Below are 22,663 nucleotides of genomic sequence, written 5' to 3'. Positions count from 1 at the left end.
AGTGGAATTTTTGCAGTAAAACTTCTCACTTACATTACCATTTAAAAAAAAAACTTTCACAGATCTGTCGTATAAAGACCACAGGAGCAAACATTTTTTTTTGCATATGCACCTGCTAAATATACGTATATTTATACGTAATATGTAATATGAGCCAAGTCAAAAATACTGTACATACAGTAGGTTTTGTTCCATATGCATAAATTATTCTCTATATTTACTTGTGCATAAATTGGCAATGCCCCAACGTCCCAAGAGCACAGAGAACATGAAAGGTTAAGTAAAGAGGCAGGGCTGTCAGTTCATATTTAAATAACTGATATAATGTAATGAAATATAATGAAATGTTCTGCTCAAATAAAATTAGTTATAGTACACAGGCTGACAGCGCAAAATACATTATGCATTTGGGAAAAAAGTTGTTGCCTGCATGATGTCTACTGTAGCTAATACAAAGATATTAGATATCAAACCTGTTAACCCTTGCAGCTAAGTTGCAAAAATAACCCCTAGTGTACTGTACTGTGGGTTTGATACAGGAAAATAATTATGAACAGCATGTCTTTATCTGACAGACTGTGACTAAGAGCGGACCATTTCGAACACCGTGTTCGCTGGTTTCACTTCGTACTAATGAGCACATGCTTAGAAACACACATGCAACACATTAAAGCCAGTATAAAATGGCAGAACATGTTTGGAATTGATAAAAATAAACCCCAGACACACACAAAACCACAGAGTCACACTAAGAGAGCAGGGAACTTTTGACTGCACATGCAGACAGGGATTTGCCAATTCATTACACATGACCGCATGGTTAGATGGATCCTTGAGATCCTCGTGTGTACTGTTCATCGAAACTTGGCTCGTTTTCTTCTATGGATCCAGACAATTGCGATAGCTATACACGTAGATCCGCAACCTGAGCCAGCATCTTTCCCGTCACTTTCGAACCCGGTCCTTAATGACATGCACTAACTGTGCAATCTGCACACCATGTGTGAGGTGGAATGCCTACGACCGCACCGTGGTTCTGGAGAAAGCAGTGATTTCATTTTGATCAAAGTCGCCGTGCTCTGGCCCGGAGCCCTGCGGTTTGTTATGGCTTCTACCATGGCTCTAATTGTTAAAAGGGACAGACGGACACGGGGTAAATATTATTGCTAACCTGATTTCGGCGCACAGTTCTTTCTGCGTCATCGAGAATAGCAGGATGAGGGACTTTAATTAGCTTAATTTTCTCCAGAGGACGGTAAATCCTTTCACGACATTTTGCAGTTTCCACAGCAGAAATCGAATTACAGGAAAGCTAGCTTGCTTATAGGAAAATAATTATACTGTGAATATAGAGACTTGATCAATGACGGCATGACCATGACATTATCGCTCTCAAAACAGCTTGTCCCAGCACTTCGAGTAAGGAAAGCAATTCCAGAGTGGTGATGACGGGTTAGGTCATGACTCCGACTCGGGAGGGTTACTTTCTCATATCAGCTACAGGCGTGTTTAAATGTGGGAGAGGCGGATTTCCCAAAATGCCACAGGAGACGGAATGTTAATGTGTGCTATAGATATATTGTAATAACAGCTAGAGCAGCACATCCTTAAGATTATTTTGTTAAATACTTGATCATACCATCAGCTAAAGTTTTAAAGCAGTTGCTCCTGGCATGTTCTCAGTGCTTAAATATACAGTATTAAATATACCATATATAATTAAATTATTGTAGGAGATACACAGTAGTATTCCATTGTAGAAGAAATCCACCATGCAGTATTTATATCTGCCTGATTTGCACCTTACATTTATTATATATTATAAATGTAAATACTTACAGTGTAACTGAATATACGGCAGCATACTGGAGTAGTGGTTAGCTCTGTGGCCTCGCACCTCCAGGGTTCGGGTTCGATTCCCACCTTTGGTCTGTGTGTATGAAGTTTGTATGTTCTCCCCGTGGATGGTGGGTTTCCTCCAGGTACTATGGTTTTCTCCCACAGTGTGCACTGAGATGGATTGGCACCCTGTTCATGTTGTACCACGCCTCGCGCCCCAAGTCTACTGGAATAGGCTCCAGGCCCCTGCGACCATTACGAAAGTGGTATAGAAGATAATTAATAATATTGATTACACATTATTTTTTTGGGTCATGCTAATTATTTAACATGCCCACAAAGAAACATTTACTTGGAAATAATAAAAATAATAATAATAATTTTGTACATGTTAATGACTGATCTGCAGATTTTTATCATTGTTAGATATCAGAATATCAATGTTGGGAACACTATATCCTGCTGTTGATTAACAAAAATATTTATTGTGCAAGCCTGTTGTGTATATGGAAAGCTACAGTAAATCCAAAACTAAATATTGTGTCACCTGGTCTACATGTTGTGTTTGATGTTTATTTTACATTATGGGAAAGTCTCGTGTGTCAAAGTGCTGCATGTACTGTATCATTCTTTTGCACATGAGTGGGTTTTAAAGAGGGAGGACATATTGGTTTACCTATAACTCATGTAATTCATGAAATCAAAATATTTCAAAAGCAAAAAATGTTGTGATTTAATAATAGAAAGCGTGCAGTCAAACTATTATAAGATATAATAAGAAATATTTATTACACAAGGCATATTTGCATACAATAATATACTTTACAAATAATAACTGCATACAATGCATTTTCCATCTATGCTTATCTTTTCTTTCTACTAATCTTGTCGACAGTTGAAATTCTTTTCTTTTTAGTAATCATACCTAAAAAAAAAATTATACCTAAAACTACTTTTAGGTACAGTAGAGTGATTGTATCTTTTGACTCATGTCATTGCATTGTGTCATGATGTTGCGCATGTTTGCACATTTTGCACACGCACTACATGTTGTCTTTTTGTTGTCTTTTTTTTGTCTTTTGAATAGTTCATAGATAGTTTTGGTAATTTGTGGTGTTAATTAGCTAGTCAGCCAATTTATTTTTGATAATTTTTGTTTGTATGTAGACCCTTAGGCATGGATGTACTGTATCATTATGATTCAATGTGTACTGACCTGTATACTGTGGAAATGATTGTTTTTTTTAAATATTATCTAACTTATGATTTAGATACTTTGTTTACATGCTTCTTATATATTCTGTAGTTTTTGTTCTTAGCATTGCACTAGTAAATTCTGGTCAGTTCCTCACATTACCCTGTGTCTACTGACTATCTTTAAGATATACAGTGTGCAATCTACAACCTATCTTTGTGTTACTGTCAATATTAATATTACTGATGGATATCTATCTATCTGTGACAATAAAAAGCTACTTGACTTGACTTGCCTGGGGTCCATGCAGTACCACCCCCCCCCCCTCACCCTGTGCGGGGGCGTGGCACGTTGTGTCTACGCCTTTATGCAAATTCGAACGTGGAGCCTGCGCGTATGCGTGCGCTCATTGAGTCGGTGCGCGAGGCGCTCCAGGAGGAGTGTCCGAGTGTTTACACGAGTCAGACCTCTCTGTGTGTGTGCGCGTGTGATTGTGCGTGCGCGTACGTGTGCCTATGTGTATGTGAAAGCCACTATGCGGTCGCTGTGGGATTGTTGCCGCTTCCGCGCGACACTCTAAGAGATAAATACGAAGACCGAGAGGAGCGACCGGCGTCCAGCCATGGGAGGCCAAATCACCCGTAACGCCTTGTACGGTGAGGACCTGACCGTTTAAAACCTCAGACTGTACGGTACATCCAGGCGGTTATTGTAGTGCTTCATTGTGCGTTTATCATGACGAATGCTGTTGGCTATAGAAGTGCCAATGAATGTGTAAAAGGTTTTTTTTTTTTTTGCGCTGTATGCATTCGCGCTGCTCCTGCTTTAGACACGCATACTGTAATAATGTCCTGTAACGTCATCCTATTATCTCGCGCACCTTCAAACCTCACAACCGCTCGCGCACAGCATCAGGGGCTCGCGGCGTGAGGAGGGAGAGACGGGGGGAGGGGGGGTTATTTTATCATTTAACGGCTTTTCGCGGAAATCAATTGCTGTCATTGTACAAGAGCTATAGACTGAGTGTAGTAGAACTATTCAGTCAGTGTACTAGAACTATATACACTGAGTGTATAACATTATATACTGTCAGTGTACTAGAGCTGTAGACCATGAGTGTACTAGAGCTGTAGGCCATGAGCGTACTAGAACATCATGCTGTCTGTGTACTAGAACTGTAGACACTGAGTGTATAAAATTACATAAAGTCAATGTACTAGAGCTGTAGACAATAAGTGTACTAGACGTATGTAATGTCAGAGTACTAGAACTACTACTTACTTGCTGTCAGTGTACTATACAGTAACTAAAGACACTGAGTGTACTAGAACTAGAAGCTGTTAGTGTACTAGAACTACATACATTGAGTGTACTAGACGTACTTGCTGTCAGTGAAATAGAACTGTGGACACTGAGTGTACTAGAACCGTGGGCACTGAGTGTACTAGAACTATATACACTAAATATATTGGAACTACATGCTGTCAGGGTACTAAAACTATAAACACTGAGCATATTAGAACTAGATCATGTCCGGGTACTCGAACTATAAACCCTGATTGTACTAGATGGGCTTGCTGTCAGTGAAATAGTACTGTGGACACTGAGTGTACTAGAACTATATAGAAATAAATGCTGATGGAAGACTAGAGCTACAGACAATAAGTGTACCAGACCTACTTGCTGGTATTAGAGTTGTAGACACTGAGTGTACTAGAACTACTGTACATGCTGTCATTATATTATGGCTAAAGACATTGAGTGTACCAGACAAACTTGCTGTCAGTGTACTAGAACTATGGACACTGAGTGTACTAGAACTATAGACACTAAGTATAATAAAACTATATAAACTGAGTATATTAGAGTTAGTGTACTAGAGCTAAAGACATTGAGTGTACCAGACCACCTTGCTGTCAGTGTATTGGAACTGGAATTGGAATTCAGTGCTAGAAGTGTGTGTATGAATGCATATACACTGAGTGACCAGGTTATTCCATCAGTGGATTTTTTTTTCCCCTGATGGCACAGGCGTATTGCAGGACGACAGTGCCAAAAAAATGCACGATGAATCATTTTCACACATGAATTGGCCGCCACTTAAAGTCTTTGGGATGTGCTGGAGAAGACTTTATGGAGTGCTTCGACTTTCCTGTCATTAATACAAGTCCTTGGCCAGAAATTAATGCAGTGGGTGGAAATAAATGGTATGATGTTGCATAAGGATGTTGAAACAATGCCATGTTGAGTGTTCACCGTAATTAAAGCTCTAGGCGGTCTAATGAACTATCAGTGTGTGCGACGTATTTTTTTTTTGGCCATGAAGTGTAAAAGTACTGTACATGCACTCAGTAGAATTCACATCTTGAAATTATATAGACTCGGGGCAAGAACTATTGTATATTCTCTCAGTTTTAAAACTTGGTATTAGATTTAGATGTAATTATTTTTTGGTAAACATTATAAGCCGGAACGATTCAGATGATGTCACTATAGTTTAGAATGTATGTCCTGTATTATTATTTTACAATGTAATAACCTTAACATATTAATTTTGTAGATCTTTGTAAGTGAAAAGGACACAATAGAGAGCTTTTTACACACTCTTTGAGTCACTTTCCCTTTCGCACACTCAAACACATTTACACTCATGCTTTTGTTTGTATGTCTCTGAGCAGCTGTCTGGCCTCAGGTTAAATCCAGTACACAAAGCACACAATCATTCGTCCCTAATTTAGACACTGTCGTATATCCAATTAGGCAAATACGGCCTGAGCGCAATAAGCTGGGCTCTCGGTGTTGATAAATGTATGTGTTTATTCTTTCCCCTGAAGTCAGCTCATTTTCACTGTTCCTCCTCTGTCTCGCTCTAATTTAGTACCCGAAGTATCTGGTCTCAGTCCAGTATAAACAGACATCATCTTTTCACGCTTAGCTCCAGGGTCCACCATGAAAAGATATCCAATTATGCCTGATCTTTATTAAGCTATCCTCTAGGCGTACTGCAGGTGCAAGAATGAGATCAAGGGTTTGGGATATAAGTGCACATGGCTGGACAATATCATTGACTGAGGTAGTATTTTAGCTTTCTGTTTTGACTGGCTTGTGTGTGTATGTCGGGCTTAAAGAGCTTTTGAGATGATTTTACAACACCCTTGTAGGCTATACAAGCTGGAACAGAACTCCAGGTTGAATGGATTGTAGTGTGAGTGTGGGTGTGTGTTTTCAGTTTATCACAGAATTTTGGTTGATAAGGGTTAGGCAAAGGTCTCCGAACGTCTGTATTGAGGTATTGACCTTTCTCGATGTCATGTGATCACATCGTTTTAATGAAATATTGATTAGCTCAATGTGGTGACGCTGAAAAAAAAAAAGGACACCAGCGCTTCTAATGCCTTTAGAATTGCCTTTTTTATTTTTTGTGTGTGGGTATGACATCCTAGGCTAAATCTATCATGGTTTCAAGGATATTGTACGGTGAAGGAAATTAAAAGTAAAAATATTCTGAATTAAGTCTCTTTACAACATTTGTGTGTGTGTATATGTATTACACGCATATTTACAGCTATGCGATTTGGTCATAGACTAATTCGAAATGAAATTCACTTTTTTTTTATTATTTTACTGAATATATATAAATATATATTTTTTTTTGGGGGGGGGGGGGGGGGGGTGAGCGAGCCCCTTATTGGCTGTAGAGCCGTGATTAATGTGGGAGAAGCAAGTACCTCTCATCCCTCCCCCCTGAGAAAGCTTGGCCAATCAGCTCTCTCTGTGCCTCCGACTGTGAGAGGAAAACAGCATCACCCGGAGTTCGAACCAGCGACCAGCGATCGATAGGGTGAGCGCTTTACCACTGCGCCATTTGGAGGTCGAAATTTATTCTGACTATATATATATATATATATATATATATATATATATATATATATATATATATATATATGACAAGTTGTATACCTTCAGATCATCAGCTGACTGTCACATAACATTGCTTAGCCTAAACCTGACCAACTGAAGCGACCCCAGATCATAACACAGTCTCCAGAGGCTTGTACAGTTAACACTATGCATGATGGGTGCATCGCTTCACGTGCCTCCCTTCTTGCCCTGACACACACATCACTCTGGAACAGGATCAATCCAGACTCATCAGACCACATGACCGTTTTCTTTTGTTCCGAAGACTAATCTTTATGCTCCCTTTTTTTTAAATAGTCTCACTAGCAAGTGGTTTCCTTATGGACACACATCTGTTTAGTTCCAATCTTATCACATTGTGTGTGTGTGTGTGTGCGTGTGGACAAACTCTTGCTTTCTTCGGTCATCTCCATTATTTATTTATTTTTATTCTAATCACGATCATAATCATATGGTAAACAGTTCTTAATATCAGTAATTTTAAATACATTTTTTGATGCAGGCTAATAATTTGTCCTGTCTGGAACTTTTTTTCCTGGACTGTTTATAGGATGATTTTGTCATAAAATCACTTGCATTTATCAAATTGATTGCGCTTCGATGAAAGGCACGTTCCGAGCCCAAAACAGATAGTTGTTGTGTTTAGTGCGCCTCAGCAATGCCGTGATAGTCTGCAAGTTTAATAGCTGCCGTGTCTGATAAAGTCACGAACATGCTAAGAATGTCAGCCGAGGTACTGTAGCAGTGAAACGTGTTTACATCCGCAGCAGATTCCACAGCCAAGGGTTACAGTCCATGTCCCCTGCACGAAGAAACTGGGGTAGTATGAATTAAGGCAAGTCACATAAAACGAACATAATGTCCAGTCGTACGTCATGTACTCGATCCCGACACTCTTAACGAGTCGTTTAACGTAGAGTACTTCTGTGATTCAATGCTTACTATTATAATATTGTCTGTAGGATTTGGCCATTTGTTTTCTTCCTTTTTAAATTAGGATTATATATACTTATTCGATTTGGACAAAAAATAAATTGATTTTGCACACGCCTGTACCTCACCCACAGAACGTGGAGTAACATTTCGTCCGGAGTGTTAGCACGGTACACCTTTGTACTGAAAGTACCAGCATAACTAGTTTTCATACTATAATCAGCCGTCTGAGCTGTCTTTGTATAGTGCTGTGAAGTGACAAGGAGGCCTGTGGGTAATTAATCTATAAGTAGAGGCAGATATAGGAGAGGACAGTACGGATAATTAATCGTTTATTGATAAATTGCATGTCAGAATTTAACCCATTAAATAAGTCTTAATAAGTCTTAAAATAACCCCTAAGTCTTAACAAGAACAATAAACTATTTTTGATTTTTCTTTCTTTTATGTTCACTAGATTGAGGCGATCTGCTTACAATTTACTTCCCCTTTCACGGACAGCGCTGTCACAAAACCCATCGCTGATGTTCGGAAAAACGTACAGTAAATCGACCGTTCGGCAACACAAACTCTTGTAACACAAACTCCAGATTTACTGTCTTTAAAAAGTAATCAGTTACATTACAGCGTTACTTTCTGAGTCAAACTTTCTAACTAGTTCGAGTACTTTTCCATTGCAGAAAATGAAAACTCCTTTGTGATTCCTCATGCATGTTGTTTTAGTCAGGACCTTTATAATTATTCTACCATCATCACCCCATATGGAATATTTGGCCCATAATCTGGTAACTACTAATACCCCTATCTCACCTACGCGGTTTCGCGCGGTGGCCGTAAGTACGGTTCATCATGATTGTCAAATCAGCTTTTGTTTAAGCGACAAATCTTAGTTAGCACTAAGATTTATTTAAAAGTAGCGTCACAGTTTATAGTTGTTCACGAATGTAACATGTCCAGCACAGACACATAAAGTAGCAGCGCTTGGGCCCCTACTGTGTCAACGCAGCGTCTGTTCATATGGCGTGACAGAAACATGTGTGTGTGTGTTTGTGTGTGTGGATCAGGTGGCACCAGTGCTTGGTAACCAGGCCTGCGTTCTCTCTCTTTTCTCGGTTTCATTACGATGACTCACTTAAGCCTTTGTCTAGCAGCGCGAATGTGTATATGACAACAGGACACCCCGACAACGGATCATCTACAGCGGAGGACAGTCGGTCATGACTCAAGCTGCAGCAGTGTACTTTACTGCAGAGCAGAGTTTGTTCTCTTGGGTAACTAACAGTGTTAGATGTTTCTACCCATATGTTTTAAAACTTGGGTACATTATGTACAGAGATGATGTTTGTGTTTAAGTGGTCATTATAATCAGTGAGTGACTGGGTGCAATAACAGAACATCCTGAAGTATTTCATTGCTCTTATTGATTGATTCATTGGTTAATTGATTTTGCTTTATTAAGGTTATTATTACTATCCATCCATTCGTTGTGTGTTCTACTAATCATACACCACAGGCAATTTAAAAAAGACCAATCGGCAAATATCAAATGTCTTTGGACCGGAGCAATCTCACCGAGCAGAAAGACCACAGGCGAGATTCAAACCCACAACCCTAGTGACACTGGTTATCATTACGCCACCTTAAAACATAACAAATCCCTTGGTGTATGTGTGTCGGAACAGTCATTATATACATTAAATCAGATTATTACAGATTTTAAGAAGTCCTGTATGTATTACTGACAGGGTTCCTGTTGCCACGGTGATGCACGGCAGGTTTTAATTTTTTTACATGGCAGGGACGTCTAAATTATTTATATGCATCTGACTCTCATTCACATTTAAATAACGTGTATCTCTCACATCTAGATCCTTCTTCACAAAGCTCCATTCTCCCTGCTTGCTGACTAACGTACGGTATATTGCGCCACTTTTCCACCATTTGTTTTTGCCATTTTTATTCAGGGTGCTTTTTTTTTTTTTTTTTTTTTTTTTTTAACTGACCTGGGAACATCTGGGTCCTGTTCTAACAACATCAGTCATTTGAGCAATTATTTCACTAGCAGAGCATTTATGAAACAGTTATTAAAAGTGATTATGGGAAAGCAGATGCTGTACATGGGTAATGTTCAGGACTGAGCGCTGCAGGTTATTTTGGAACAGGTGCTTCATTTACATTACCCAGGTGTATCTGAATCCGCTTCTCAGTTCTTAAGGCTTGTTTATTTATTTCCACACCCATGCTAAGCTGGCACCTGTCAGTGTTTAAAAAAAAAAAGTTATAAAGTTAGGTGTGTGCTACTGTCAGAAAGCACACTGTTTTTATGTACCGATCAGTCATAGCATTACAATGCAAAAACAGCTTGGCCCAGAAATGTGTAGGATTCGGGTTCGGGCGGGTCCTGACTCCACAAGACATCTAGGGGTGTGCTGTGGACGTTGGCAGCAGATTCTTTGGGTGCTGTAGGGTGGGGTCTCCATGGCTAGGCCCTGTTTGCCCTGGGTGCTCCATGGGATTGGGATCTGGTGAGTTTGGAAGCTGGTCAGCGATCTGGGCTCTGTGGGAGACTCGCTTTGGTACAAAGGGGTGTTCTGGTGCCTTTCTGTCTTGGCTACCATTTTCTTTTTCAGCTGGCTTTCCTTTGGACTTAAACGAGACAGGCTGTCCTTTGGTCTCTGTGAGCATAGCTGAGCCTTGTGTGCCCATGATCCCCTTACCAGTCAGTGTTAATGTGTTAATGTTATATGGTGTTAATATCCTGATATCATCCTTCAATCCTAAAGACATACTCTAGTCGTCAAGCTATCTAAACTACCTGAAATGTGGCAAGTTTGACTGCGGTACTTTTTTTTTTTTTTTTTTTTTTTTTGCATGTCCAAGTTAACTAGCTTCGCATGCACATCCTAATCTTAGCAAATCCTGTAGAAAATGGTTACCACATTGGCATCTTCTAATAATTTGCATATTAGACAAGATTGGTGCAAACCACCGAGTTTGTGTTGTGACCTCACAAAGTACCTTGCCAAGACCTGAACAAGACCTCAAGTTTAACCGTTTTTAAATGATCAGTACTGTATGTCTGTAGAAATGACCTGTACTGTAAGTCTAAATCGCATAAACAGACTAAAACAAAAGAGCAAAGCCCACAACATATATAAAAACGGAGCCGCATCACCAAAGAGATGAACATTAAGAGAAAATGCAAAGGGCAGATCCTTATTGAACATCACACGCTAGAAGTGTGTCCGTGTGAGAGAATACAGCTGGAGGATGTTTACAATAAAAGGAAATATGAACATACTAATGAATCTCCTGCTGCTTTTGTGTCTGCTTATTGTTCTCAAGGGCATCCCTAAGAAGTTGTTTTATAAAGTTTATACTGTAGTGTCGACTTTAAGCATACATCATAGTGTATTAATGGAAGTTTGTTTGGTCATGAGATAAAACTTTGCAAAATTTATAATAACTTGTTGTTTAAGCCCAATAACTGACTAAAATGCTGTTGTTTACATTATGCGGGGGGGGGGGTAAACAATGGTACAGTAAACAATATGTTTTATTATTATTATTATTATTATTATTTGCTGAAGTGGGGGGGATTTAACTGGCTTGTTTAAACCCCAACTAAAATAAAATGTAGCGGTGGGTGTGGATCAGGAAATGTTTTTTTTTTTTTTTTTTTCTTGTGTTTTTATTTGTATTTACACACTGGTGAAATATGGGTGGCTAAAAATGTAAACATGTCTTTTTAGCATTTACATAATAGTTACCTGTAAATACGTGCACGCTATTGCGCAATATTTACAGGCACTTATAGTTCCATTGTTTCACTGTGTTATATTCCCTGTCCAACACCAGAAACTGACACTAATTCAACAAGACACTGAGTCAATTACTCTTAAGTCTCCACTAGGTGTGTGTGTGTGTGTGTGTGTGTTTTACTAAGAATGTGCATTAATGCTGTGCCGTGTTTAGGATCAAGCTTAGTGGAGTCCTCAAAAGGGGCGTCTGTGCTACTGATAGTGATACATACCTTGACATTTACCATGGGAACCACCTTGTATTACAGCTGTGCACATCTGTACTGCTTTAATCTATTGTGTGTTCCTACCACATGCTGTTTTTTAAATAAGTTATGATGCACACTGAGTATATTTTCTTTTCATTTGTTGCATGCCCATGATAAATAACAGGATTATGTTGTCCATAATTTAATAAAATTGCCATATGTTTTATTTGGTAGTCGTTGAGTGAGCAGAAGTCAGTACAGATTTGGGTTTTGATGTGGCTTTTTAAAAATACATTGCAAACATTCAAACATAGCGAAGAATTAAACTGGTTCCTGGAGCGTTTCCCGATGATTCGTGTTTTAAGATTGCATGTCATGAGTAATGGCAAAGAAAAATAATTAAAAAAAAAAAACTTGATACTGTGTAAACAAAGAGATATCGGGAAGTCAGTTTGATGTATCTTGATAAGATTTGCATAGCCAACTGACTGAACTTTTAAAAGAGGTGATTTGCATATCACCCAGAATTCTTTAGTAACAGTTTTTTTTCTCCTGAAAGGTGCCATATTCGAGAAAACATTACAGATTCCAGTTTTACATGAGAACAAAGTTGTTTATTTGATTTGGGGTGCTGTGCAGGCTTTAAATGCTGCTCTCCTCCGCTGCACGTTTTACACATTTGGCCTGTAAATTCAGTTTAAACGTTTCTGCAAGTCCAGCACATCATTTTAATATGACCTTAACAAAGAAAACGATCATGTTTTGCTTTCATGGTTACTCAATGGTTTAATATGTAGAACACATTTTTTGGCTTAGAATTGACGTAATAGTTAGTTAAAGCTTTAATACAAGTTTACATCTGATTTCGTAATTTTTCACATTTAATCCCTATATACCCGAAGCAGATGCAACCCGCCAATGGCGACTTAGGAGTGAGACAGCGAGTGTAGCCATGACTCACTCAGCTCATGTATTTATTTCTTGTAGTCATTGTTTAGTAATTGGGAATTTATAATTCAGTACATAATATTAAAATATTTAGATTTAGCCAGGCTGGACAAATGAGTTGTTTTTCACTGAAAGCAGGCACTTGGTTTGGTTTAAAATTCATTCAGACATCGCGTCTCCGCTTATCCCTTTCATCGATTAGCAAAGTTAAAGTTAGGAGGTGTACTACTGTACAGTATATGAGGAAGAATCGTGGTACTTTTGTTGTATGTTTTGTTGTATGCCTTTTTATCTTTTTATATACTTTGCAGGGGTCCACTGTAATTAATAAATAAATAAATATATATATATATATATATATATATATATATATATATATATATATATATATATATATATGTATTTTCCATACATTCAATAATAACAATTTCTTTTTTTTTTCTAATGCACTATATATTTGAAGAAAATCTCTAAGTGCTACAAATTAATTCGACCTAAAAGCTATATATATATATATATATATATATATATATATATATATATATATATATATATATATATATATATATATAATTACAGTCGACCGCAAAGTCGCAGTTCAGAGTTCACAGCTGCAGTCGTTCGCGCCTTTGCAACCTACATAACTAATAATTGTTTAATTAAAACATTAGAAATCCCTGCAATTTCATTGGAACTGCAAATATCCTCCATGATCTTATTATGGCTTTTTTTCCTGCCAATATGTAATTTTTCATGCATTTTAGCGCTAAACTACTAATATATATTATAATTTAGTAATTCTGTGACATAAATATTAAACATAATATAAAGGAAAGAGAACACAAAGCAAGTGTAGAGAAAAACGTGGCTTCCCAGGTATCTACCCTACAGTACTGATACCAAAGAAACACTGAGTCAACTGTACATTGAGAATTTAAATAAAGTCATGATTTTTTTTTCATGAATGTTTTAATTCAGGCACAATCAGTATTTAGTAGTGGACCATAAGACAAAATATATCATGATGCTTGAAGACATTTCTGTGATACAATAACGCAAGAGGGAGTTCTGTTGTACTGAATATCAGGATGGCTGTGATACGGCCCTGAGTGTGATCTTGCTTTTATATAAACAGCATTTATCATCAAAAGATTACGATTTGTTTACGATTTGTAAAGTGGAGCTGTCGACAGAGAGTTAGTGTAATTAACAGGGGGGAATTAGTTTTAAATTCTTACCGGTACTACTGTATGTACCTGAAATGTGAGGTGGTGGACGGTATTAAGATTCACTTTATATTTCCACTTATTCTGCTTTAGAATATCAGCTAACTTACCCGGCTCCAGGCTTGAATCAGAAATAGTGTTAAATGAAAAGTCACAGGCAGCTGCTCTTCCTTCTTGCCAGTACTGCGGACCGTATCGTCCAACTTTCACCAACAGTTACCGATTGTTAGAGCACCTGTAACATGGAGTGAAAAAAAAAAAAATTTTTTTTGGATTATCTCCCAATTTTTTCCCTAATTTAGTCGTATCCAAATCCGCCCCGTCACTAGGGGGATCCCACATTAAGGATACTATTACCACTTAGTCGGAAGGCCCGAAGACCATCACGTGTTTCCTCTGAACCACATGACTGCAGCCGACCGCATCTTTTCGAACTGCTCGCTCACGCACCGTTGGTTGCTCGCTCCTTCCGCTTGTGTGAGCTTACAGACGCCCCGATTGGCTGTAAAGCCGTGATTATTGTGGGAGCACGAAGAACCTCTCATCCCTCCCCCCTGAGAGAGCTCGGCCAATCAGCTCCCTCTAGACCTTCGGCTGCGAGAGGTTACAGCATCACCCGGGAATCGAACTCGCGATCTCCGGATAGGGCAAGCACTTTACCACTGCGCACTCGCAGGCAAAGTGATAGATATAGTTCTTTTATAGAATTAGATATAGATCTATAAAACGTCTCAGTAATGTTACGCCACTTCTGTATCACCAGGAATGCCTCTCGTCCAATCAGATGACTCGGTTACAACTAACTGTTATATAAAATACAATATAATAAAGTTTGTAGCGTATAAAACACATTATGTTAACACATAATTGGGAGATTCCAATCTGATTTTGTTGTTTTAAATACTCCTGGTATTATGACAAAATGTATTATGATACTGATAAGTGTACAATCGTATAATGCTGTCTGTTCTTCAGGAACATACGGAGCACTAATGTTTCTTCTTCCAGCTCCAGTCCCGTTCAGCTGTGGTTAATGAGTAGCCTGCATCTTGGCACTTGCTGTTAGGAAGCTAATTACCTAATAATTATGCGCTAATTGCATAAGTTCAGTTGATTAGTCGAGGTCCATGTTTCCCATGATTGTGGATTGGCACGGACCAGATACCAAGACCTCTAGAGAATTTTATTAAATATAATTAGAACCGCAGTAGGGAACCTTAAACAAAATGTAATTGTAATTTGTTCATTCTTCCTAATGAAGAAAAAAAATGATTTGATCTCACCCATTGTCTTGGTAGCAAACTAGATAAAAAGAGAGAAAGAGAGAGACACCGAGTCTGTTGGAGTGAATGATGGCGATGTACCACAGGCTCATCTGTGCATCCTTACGTAAGATCCTTCTGCTGTGTGCAAGTTATTTGGCGAAATAATAGGTTGCCATAGAAATAGCAGCACCAGGATGCATCTCTAGGAAAGCACAGAGTGTGTGCGCATATTTGTGTGTGTTCTGTGTGTGTGTGTACTGTGTGTGCATGCACGTCTACAATGACGTTGAAACACTCAATGACATACTTTATGACTAGAAGCAAAGATAAGCTATGTGATATCTGCTATAAGGGGAGTGTATTCTATATTCTGCACTCGTGGGAATCTGCTGTGCAGTGTGTTCACACTTATGAATCCACGATGTGTGTATCATTTTACTCTGCACCACCATTTGAATCTTGATCATAAATGCTTAGAAGTTTCTGTTATAAGCTCGTACACAGTGTGACACACTGAGTATGGTTGATTTTAGATAGATAGACAGATAGATAGTGTAGGGGTAAAATACTGGCAGGCACAATCAACCAAGAATAGTCCATAATCTTACACAACAGGATATTCAAAGACAAACCAGTAGCAGACCAGTAACATGCCGTGAAAAAGTATTTGCCCCCTTTCTGTTTGCATATTTTTCACACGTGAATTCAGATTTTCAAATTAATTCCAATGTTTCAAAAATGCAGTTTTAAATGATGATTATATTTATTAAGTGGAAAAAAAGCTGTCCAAAACTTAACTGGCACTATGTGAAAAAAAAAAAACAGTTGCCCCCAGCACCCCTTGCTAAATCCTGAGTGAACTGTGAATAACCGCATTTTTTGGAAAGTTGAGTTGAATTTCACTTGCCACACTCAGGTGTAACTACTGCCAGACCTGTTGAATCAAGATATCACTTAAATAGAACCTGTCTGACAAAGTGAAGCACACTAAAAGACCCCAAAAAGCAACACATCATGCCACAATCTTAAGAAGTTCAACAAAAGAGAAACGAAGTAGAAAGGAGAAACCGATAGAGAAAACTTGGAACAGTGGTGAACCTTCCCAGAAGTGGCTGGCCTACCAAATTTTCAGCAGGAGCTCATACAGGAACCCAGAACAACATCGGAAGAACTGCAGGCCTGACTTGTCCCAGTTAAGGTCAGTGTTCATGATCTAACAATATGAAAAAGACTGGGAGCAAAAATGGCATCCACGGGCGAGTTCGAAGGAGAAAGCCACTGCTGACCAAAAAAAATACAAAGGCTCGTCTCACATTTGTTAAAAAACATCTTGATTATTCCTAAGACTTTTTGGGAAAATATTCTGTGCACTGATGAGAGAAAAAAAGTGTGCGTTCCGTTCTGTTCCATCTGGTGTAAAACCAACAGAGCATTCAATGAAACGAACGCCATGCCAACAGTCTAACATGGTGGTGGTAGCATGAATGCATAAAAAAAGGCAGGGCTTAACATTTGTTTGTCATTACTTAAAGGACCATACTATTCAAATTTTACTTTTTAGCCATTCAGATGGCCCTCCAATTTAAATGTACAATTAAACAATTCAAGTCAAGTTCAAGTAGGCTTTATTGTCACTTCAACCATATACAGTTAGTACACAGTGGAACGAAACAACGTTGCTCCAGCACCAAGGTGCTACATGCAACATACATTTACAACATAAATGAACAGAAAAGCTAACTGGCTAACTGAGAATCCTAATTAGCTGGCTAGCTAAGACAAGACAGATTGACATGACAACATTAAATTAACAACATCAATGAACAAAAAACTAACAAGCTAACTTAGAGACCTAATTCGCCAGCCAGCTGGGAACTATCCACGTTTTTATACAACAGAGACGACATAAAGTGCACGTGCAAATGTGCAAACAAGAGCGACAAAGGGAAAGTGCGACAAACATGACAAACTGTAAACTTTTTTATAAGTACAGTAGCAGCAAGGATTAAAAAAGTTAGTGCAAAAATAATCAAGTAATGAATATTGTGCAAAAGAGCATTTAGGAATACAATATAAAAAAGAAAAGTAAAAGGGAAAAAAACATTCCCTGCTTTTCGTCAACAGCCAATTCAGATATCATATAAAAATATATCCCCTCACATGGATTGTTGCTCAGCTATATAGTTGTTTGAAGGGGCATGGCTCTGAGGTAGACACTGAAACTGCGTGTTTGGAGAAGGAGCAACATGAACTGAGCTCGATGTAGCGCTGGGTGATGTGACCTCAAATCAATATCACAACTAATTAAGCATTTTATCTCAATTATGATTAATAAAATAAAATAAATATATTGGCTACATTTTTAAATGTAAAAACACTTAGCACTTATTTATTTATTTAGTTTTAGTTCCCCCGTGTCCAGAGCACCATGCCTCTGAAGTTGCCCTTAATAACTATTGGCTGATGATCGTAAGCTATGGAGGGAGTAGTTGGCATTGTGAATACATGGCCACCAAATCAGCCGCTGTTCTCATCTCGAATCAGGATTACAAAACGACTTTTCCACTTCGACTCAAAGAAAATGCCTGGAAAATGCACACACGGAATGGACGAGTAGAGCTTTCCAGAATCGAACATCTCGCCATCTAAAGAGCTGTTGAGCCGCGAGCCGAGAGTTCACAGCTGAAAGCAGAAAAGGTCAAGCAGGTGGAGAGCTTTAGATCAACTCCCACCTCACCTTTTGTAATCATCAGCATGCAGCCTCGCTACAACATTTATCCAAATCCAGGATCGACTTCGGGATTGCATTGCAGTTTACCTTAAGTATTGGCGCACTTTTTCGATTAGACACCTGGCAGGAAATACAACTCGTTTTTTTAAGGATAAGAATCTGAACATAGCATCTATAATGATTGTCTAATTCCCAATTGCTAGTGCAAATGCAATGCAGGCTGATTATTATTTTTTTTTACCAAATGTAATGAGTAGATAATATCTGGCTTAAAGTATAAAGCCTGTAGGAAATCTTTATTACAAGCACCATGCTTAAAATGTACAGGGACACCCGCATGTCAAAGCAGATCCAGGTTCACCAGACCATGCGATGAGACCGAATAAGTCTTTCCCCTTCTACTGTCGCAGGAAATAACGCCACAAAGTTTGGTGTACATTCTTTTCTGCCCAACCTGGTTGGAGAGAGTAGTTGTCTTTTTGTAAAATTCAAGCCAGTCTGGCTATTCTGTTTTCGGACCTCTCTAATCAGAAAGACGTGTGTTTAGCTTTTTCCGCATTTTGCATAAACAGTAGATACTGTTTGGTGTGAAAATCCCATCAGATCTGCAATTTCAATTAAATTTTTTTATAACTCAGCCACTGCGTTGCACACCATGTCTGTACTATTATGGGGAAACACTGCCAGTGCTCTTTGACGTCAAAAACCATGCCCCGGTCATCGTCACTGAGGCTCTGATTTGTTTGACCTGTGTCTGCATGCCCTGCAATCACTTGACTGGGTGTCTGGACAATTGAATAAATGTGTGAGTATAAATAAAATCGTAATAAAGCAGCCTGTTCATTTTGTAAATTGCATATTTGTGTGAATACACAATCCAAAAGAATTACAAGGGTGAGCGAAAAAAAAAAACTCTCTGCACTCTGCATGTAGAACTTACTTTTAATTAACTTTTAGCAAAAAACAAATACTCACTCAACTTCTATACCGCTTTATCCTGTATTCATGGTCGCGGGGACCTGGAGCCTATACCAGTAGGCTTAGGGCATGAGGCAGGGTACACCCTGGACAGGGTGCCAATACAACGCAAGGCACACACACTTATTTACTACAGGCAATTTGGGAACGCCAGTTGGCCAAACCTGCATATCTTTGGACTGTGGGAGGAAACCGGAGTACCAGGAGGAAACCCATCAAGCACGGGGAGAACATGCAAATTCCATGCACACAGAGACGAGAATCGAACCTGGCCGGGAATCGAACCCGGACCCTGGAGGTGCAAGGCGACAGTGCTAACCACTGCACCACCGTGTCATCAACGAACAAATACATTTCACACTATTTTTTAATACTTGCTTTTTAATACACTTTCCATGTGTCAACAAGTTTTCTTATTCCCTCATCAAAATGTTTTAGGCTGAGCTGAGAGCCACAGATGCACCGATAGGGCTGCTTTCAGGGGTCCAAACAGGTGAAAGTCTGATAGAGCGAGATCAGGACTATAGGGAGGATGCCTTAACACCGCTAAACAAAGTTTTTGCAGAGTGTTGACAATCTGTGCAGAAGTGTGCGGACGTTCATCGTGAGATCACGACGCTCTCGGATATCGGTCCTCCGCGTTTAATCCGAAGTTTAGGCTTCAGCTCTTCAAAAAGTGTCTCACTGTAACGAGCACTGTTGATTGTTAAACCTTTTACCTGATAATGTTCCAATATTGGTGCTTGAGGATCCCAGAAAACTGTGTTGATAAATTCTCCAGCGTATGGTTGACTTTTGAACTTTTTTTTTGTTGCCAAATGAGAATGTTTCCCTTCCAGACTCTGCAGTTTACTCTCAGGCTCGTAGTGATGTATCCATGTCTCATCATCAGTAATAAAACTTTCACCTTCCTTAAAGTATCTGTCCTAATTTTTCTTCAAGCACTTGTTGTTTCAGCACCAGGTACACCCTCAGACCACACAACCGGAAAATCATTGCGCGCCTCTCTTCTTTTGTGCGAATCCATTTTATGATAATTGAGTAATAATTTCGGAAAGCTCCTTTAATTGCAGCAGAATCTCTAGATTTTTGTTTTCTTCCCATGAAGCTTTAAAATCATTTGTTGGTAATGTACATAATAAAAATCTAATCAATGCCACTTTACTGTATTGCTGACGTACATCATTGGTATTAATAACGAGCTCAAAATCTATTTTCGCAGATTTGGCCTCCACTCGATTAGTGTTTTTTTATATGAATGACTTTATGCCTATAAACCTGGCATGACAAATGCCTTCCGTCTAGAGACACTGTGATAAAAAGCCATACTGACAGATGAGCATACAAAGTAACCAAGCCCATTTCCTTTTTTCTCTTATTGCATTTCGTTTCTTCTTATTTGTGTGCTTGCAGGTCTAGACTCAGCAACATTATTTTTATTTTATTTTGGGGGGGGTGCGGATTTTTCTCCCAATTTTCTCCCTAATTTAATCATGTCCAATTCTTCCCCATCACTAGGGGGCTCCCATATTAAGGCTAACCACGTGACACCAGCCAACCGCATCTTTTCGAAATGCTCGCTCACGCATCGTTGGGGGAGGGGTAACACACTCGGAGGACAGCGCTATCCGCTCCTTACGCTCACAGACGCCCCTGATTGGCTGTAGAGCCGTGATATATGTGGGAGCACCAAGTACCTCTCATCCCGCCCCTCTGAGAGAGCTCAGCGAATCAGCTCTCTCTAGACCTCCAGCTGCGAGAGGTTACATCATCTGAGAATCATCTAATTTTTCTTCAAGCACTTGTTGTTTCAGCACCAGGTACACCCTCAGACCACACAACCGGAAAATCATTGCGCGCCTCTCTTCTTTTGTGCGAATCCATTTTATGATAATTGAGTAATAATTTCGGAAAGCTCCTTTAATTGCAGCAGAATCTCTAGATTTTTGTTTTCTTCCCATGAAGCTTTAAAATCATTTGTTGGTAATGTACATAATAAAAATCTAATCAATGCCACTTTACTGTATTGCTGACGTACATCATTGGTATTAATAACGAGCTCAAAATCTATTTTCGCAGATTTGGCCTCCACTCGATTAGAGAGATTTTTGAATAGAAGCCTTTTTCTGTTCGAGTCATAAATACCATCGTTCATAAGAAAATCAGCACGTCCGGCCGCAGCTCAGCTGAATGGGGTGTGTTGTAGTCAGTGCAGAGTTGCTAAGGAACATGAGCTCCCACTTAACCTCTATTTTTTCCCTGACAGCTGCGGCTCTCGTGCTTGCTAATGCATTCATTTCAGCCCGCTCCGTCTGTAACGATCGTCCTCAAAAAGACACAAGTATATATACCAGACACTCCTCCTTCGTTTCGAAACATCAGCACCGTGTCAGAGACTGCTCCAAACGCGCAAGTGCAAATGGTTGAATCAACACACACACACACACACACACACTTATCGCACACGTACAGTGACACAGACACAAACACGCAGACAAACGGATGTGTCTGTAATATTTTAACAGAGCGTTTGTGCCGCGCGTTGCCAGTCAGAGACAAAGGCGAACTTGTGTTTATTGACCCGACGATCTATTGTCTGGAGACAGCGTATGTTATGTATGTTATCAGCGGTGACCAGGAAGAAGTAGCACAGCAACCGAACATTTAACAGTTCAGAGGTGAGAACAGGAGAGCCGGCAGAAACCCAGCGGAGCCCAGCGATAATGTCAACATGACACTATGATGAATCGTGATGAAGGAACAAAGACGGGGATTCTGCTTCATACCAGGAAACACAGGAGCGCTGCTTTTTAGGGTCCACTGGTGCATTTTGTACTTTGATTTTTTTTTTTTCAAAGGCTGGTGAAAATGAAAAGCTTCCTCTTATAGTCAGGCACTTCTCAATTTGAGGAATGTTCACGAAAATCTATATTGAAAGTGTTTTTTTATATGAATGACTTTATGCCTATAAACCTGGCATGACAAATGCCTTCCGTCTAGAGACACTGTGATAAAAAGCCATACTGACAGATGAGCATACAAAGTAACCAAGCCCATTTTCTTTTTTCTCTTATTGCATTTCTTTTCTTCTTATTTGTGTGCTTGCAGGTATAGACTCAGCAACATTATTTTTATTTTATTTTGGGGGGGTGCGGATTTTTCTCCCAATTTTCTCCCTAATTTAATCATGTCCAATTCTTCCCCATCACTAGGGGGCTCCCATATTAAGGCTAACCACGTGACACCAGCCAACCGCATCTTTTTGAAATGCTCGCTCACGCATCGTTGGGGGAGGGGTAACACACTCGGAGGACAGCGCTATCCGCTCCTTACGCTCACAGACGCCCCTGATTGGCTGTAGAGCCGTGATATATGTGGAAGCACCAAGTACCTCTCATCCCGCCCCTCTGAGAGAGCTCGGCCAATCAGCTCTCTCTAGACCTCCAGCTGCGAGAGGTTACATCATCTGAGAATCGAACTTGCGATCTCCGGATGATAGGCCGTGCACCTTACCACTGCGCCACTCGGATGTCCTAGACTCAGCAACGTTATGTTACAATAAAATGAAGTCAGCTAATGACCTGACTGTACTGAGTGCCCAGGTTATCACATAAATTT

The 22,663-nt window shown here is 39.4% G+C and overlaps 1 protein-coding gene across 2 annotated transcripts in view; it reads left to right on the top strand.

Annotated features, from left to right (window-relative positions):
* The first annotated feature begins 3,540 nt into the window (after nucleotides 1-3,540).
* The window catches only part of neurl1aa (neuralized E3 ubiquitin protein ligase 1Aa), a 56,041-nt gene continuing 36,918 nt past the window's right edge, over nucleotides 3,541-22,663 (top strand). For both annotated transcript variants that reach the window (XM_053477519.1, XM_053477518.1), the window contains exon 1: nucleotides 3,541-3,690. In XM_053477519.1, coding sequence (XP_053333494.1) covers nucleotides 3,657-3,690 — 34 coding nt within the window. In that variant the 5' untranslated portion in view covers nucleotides 3,541-3,656. The remainder of the gene's footprint in view (nucleotides 3,691-22,663) is intronic.

The sequence above is a fragment of the Clarias gariepinus genome, chromosome 18 (assembly GCF_024256425.1).
Source record: "Clarias gariepinus isolate MV-2021 ecotype Netherlands chromosome 18, CGAR_prim_01v2, whole genome shotgun sequence".
Taxonomy (NCBI): domain Eukaryota; kingdom Metazoa; phylum Chordata; class Actinopteri; order Siluriformes; family Clariidae; genus Clarias; species Clarias gariepinus.
This window is presented reverse-complemented; position numbering and strand designations above follow the sequence as displayed.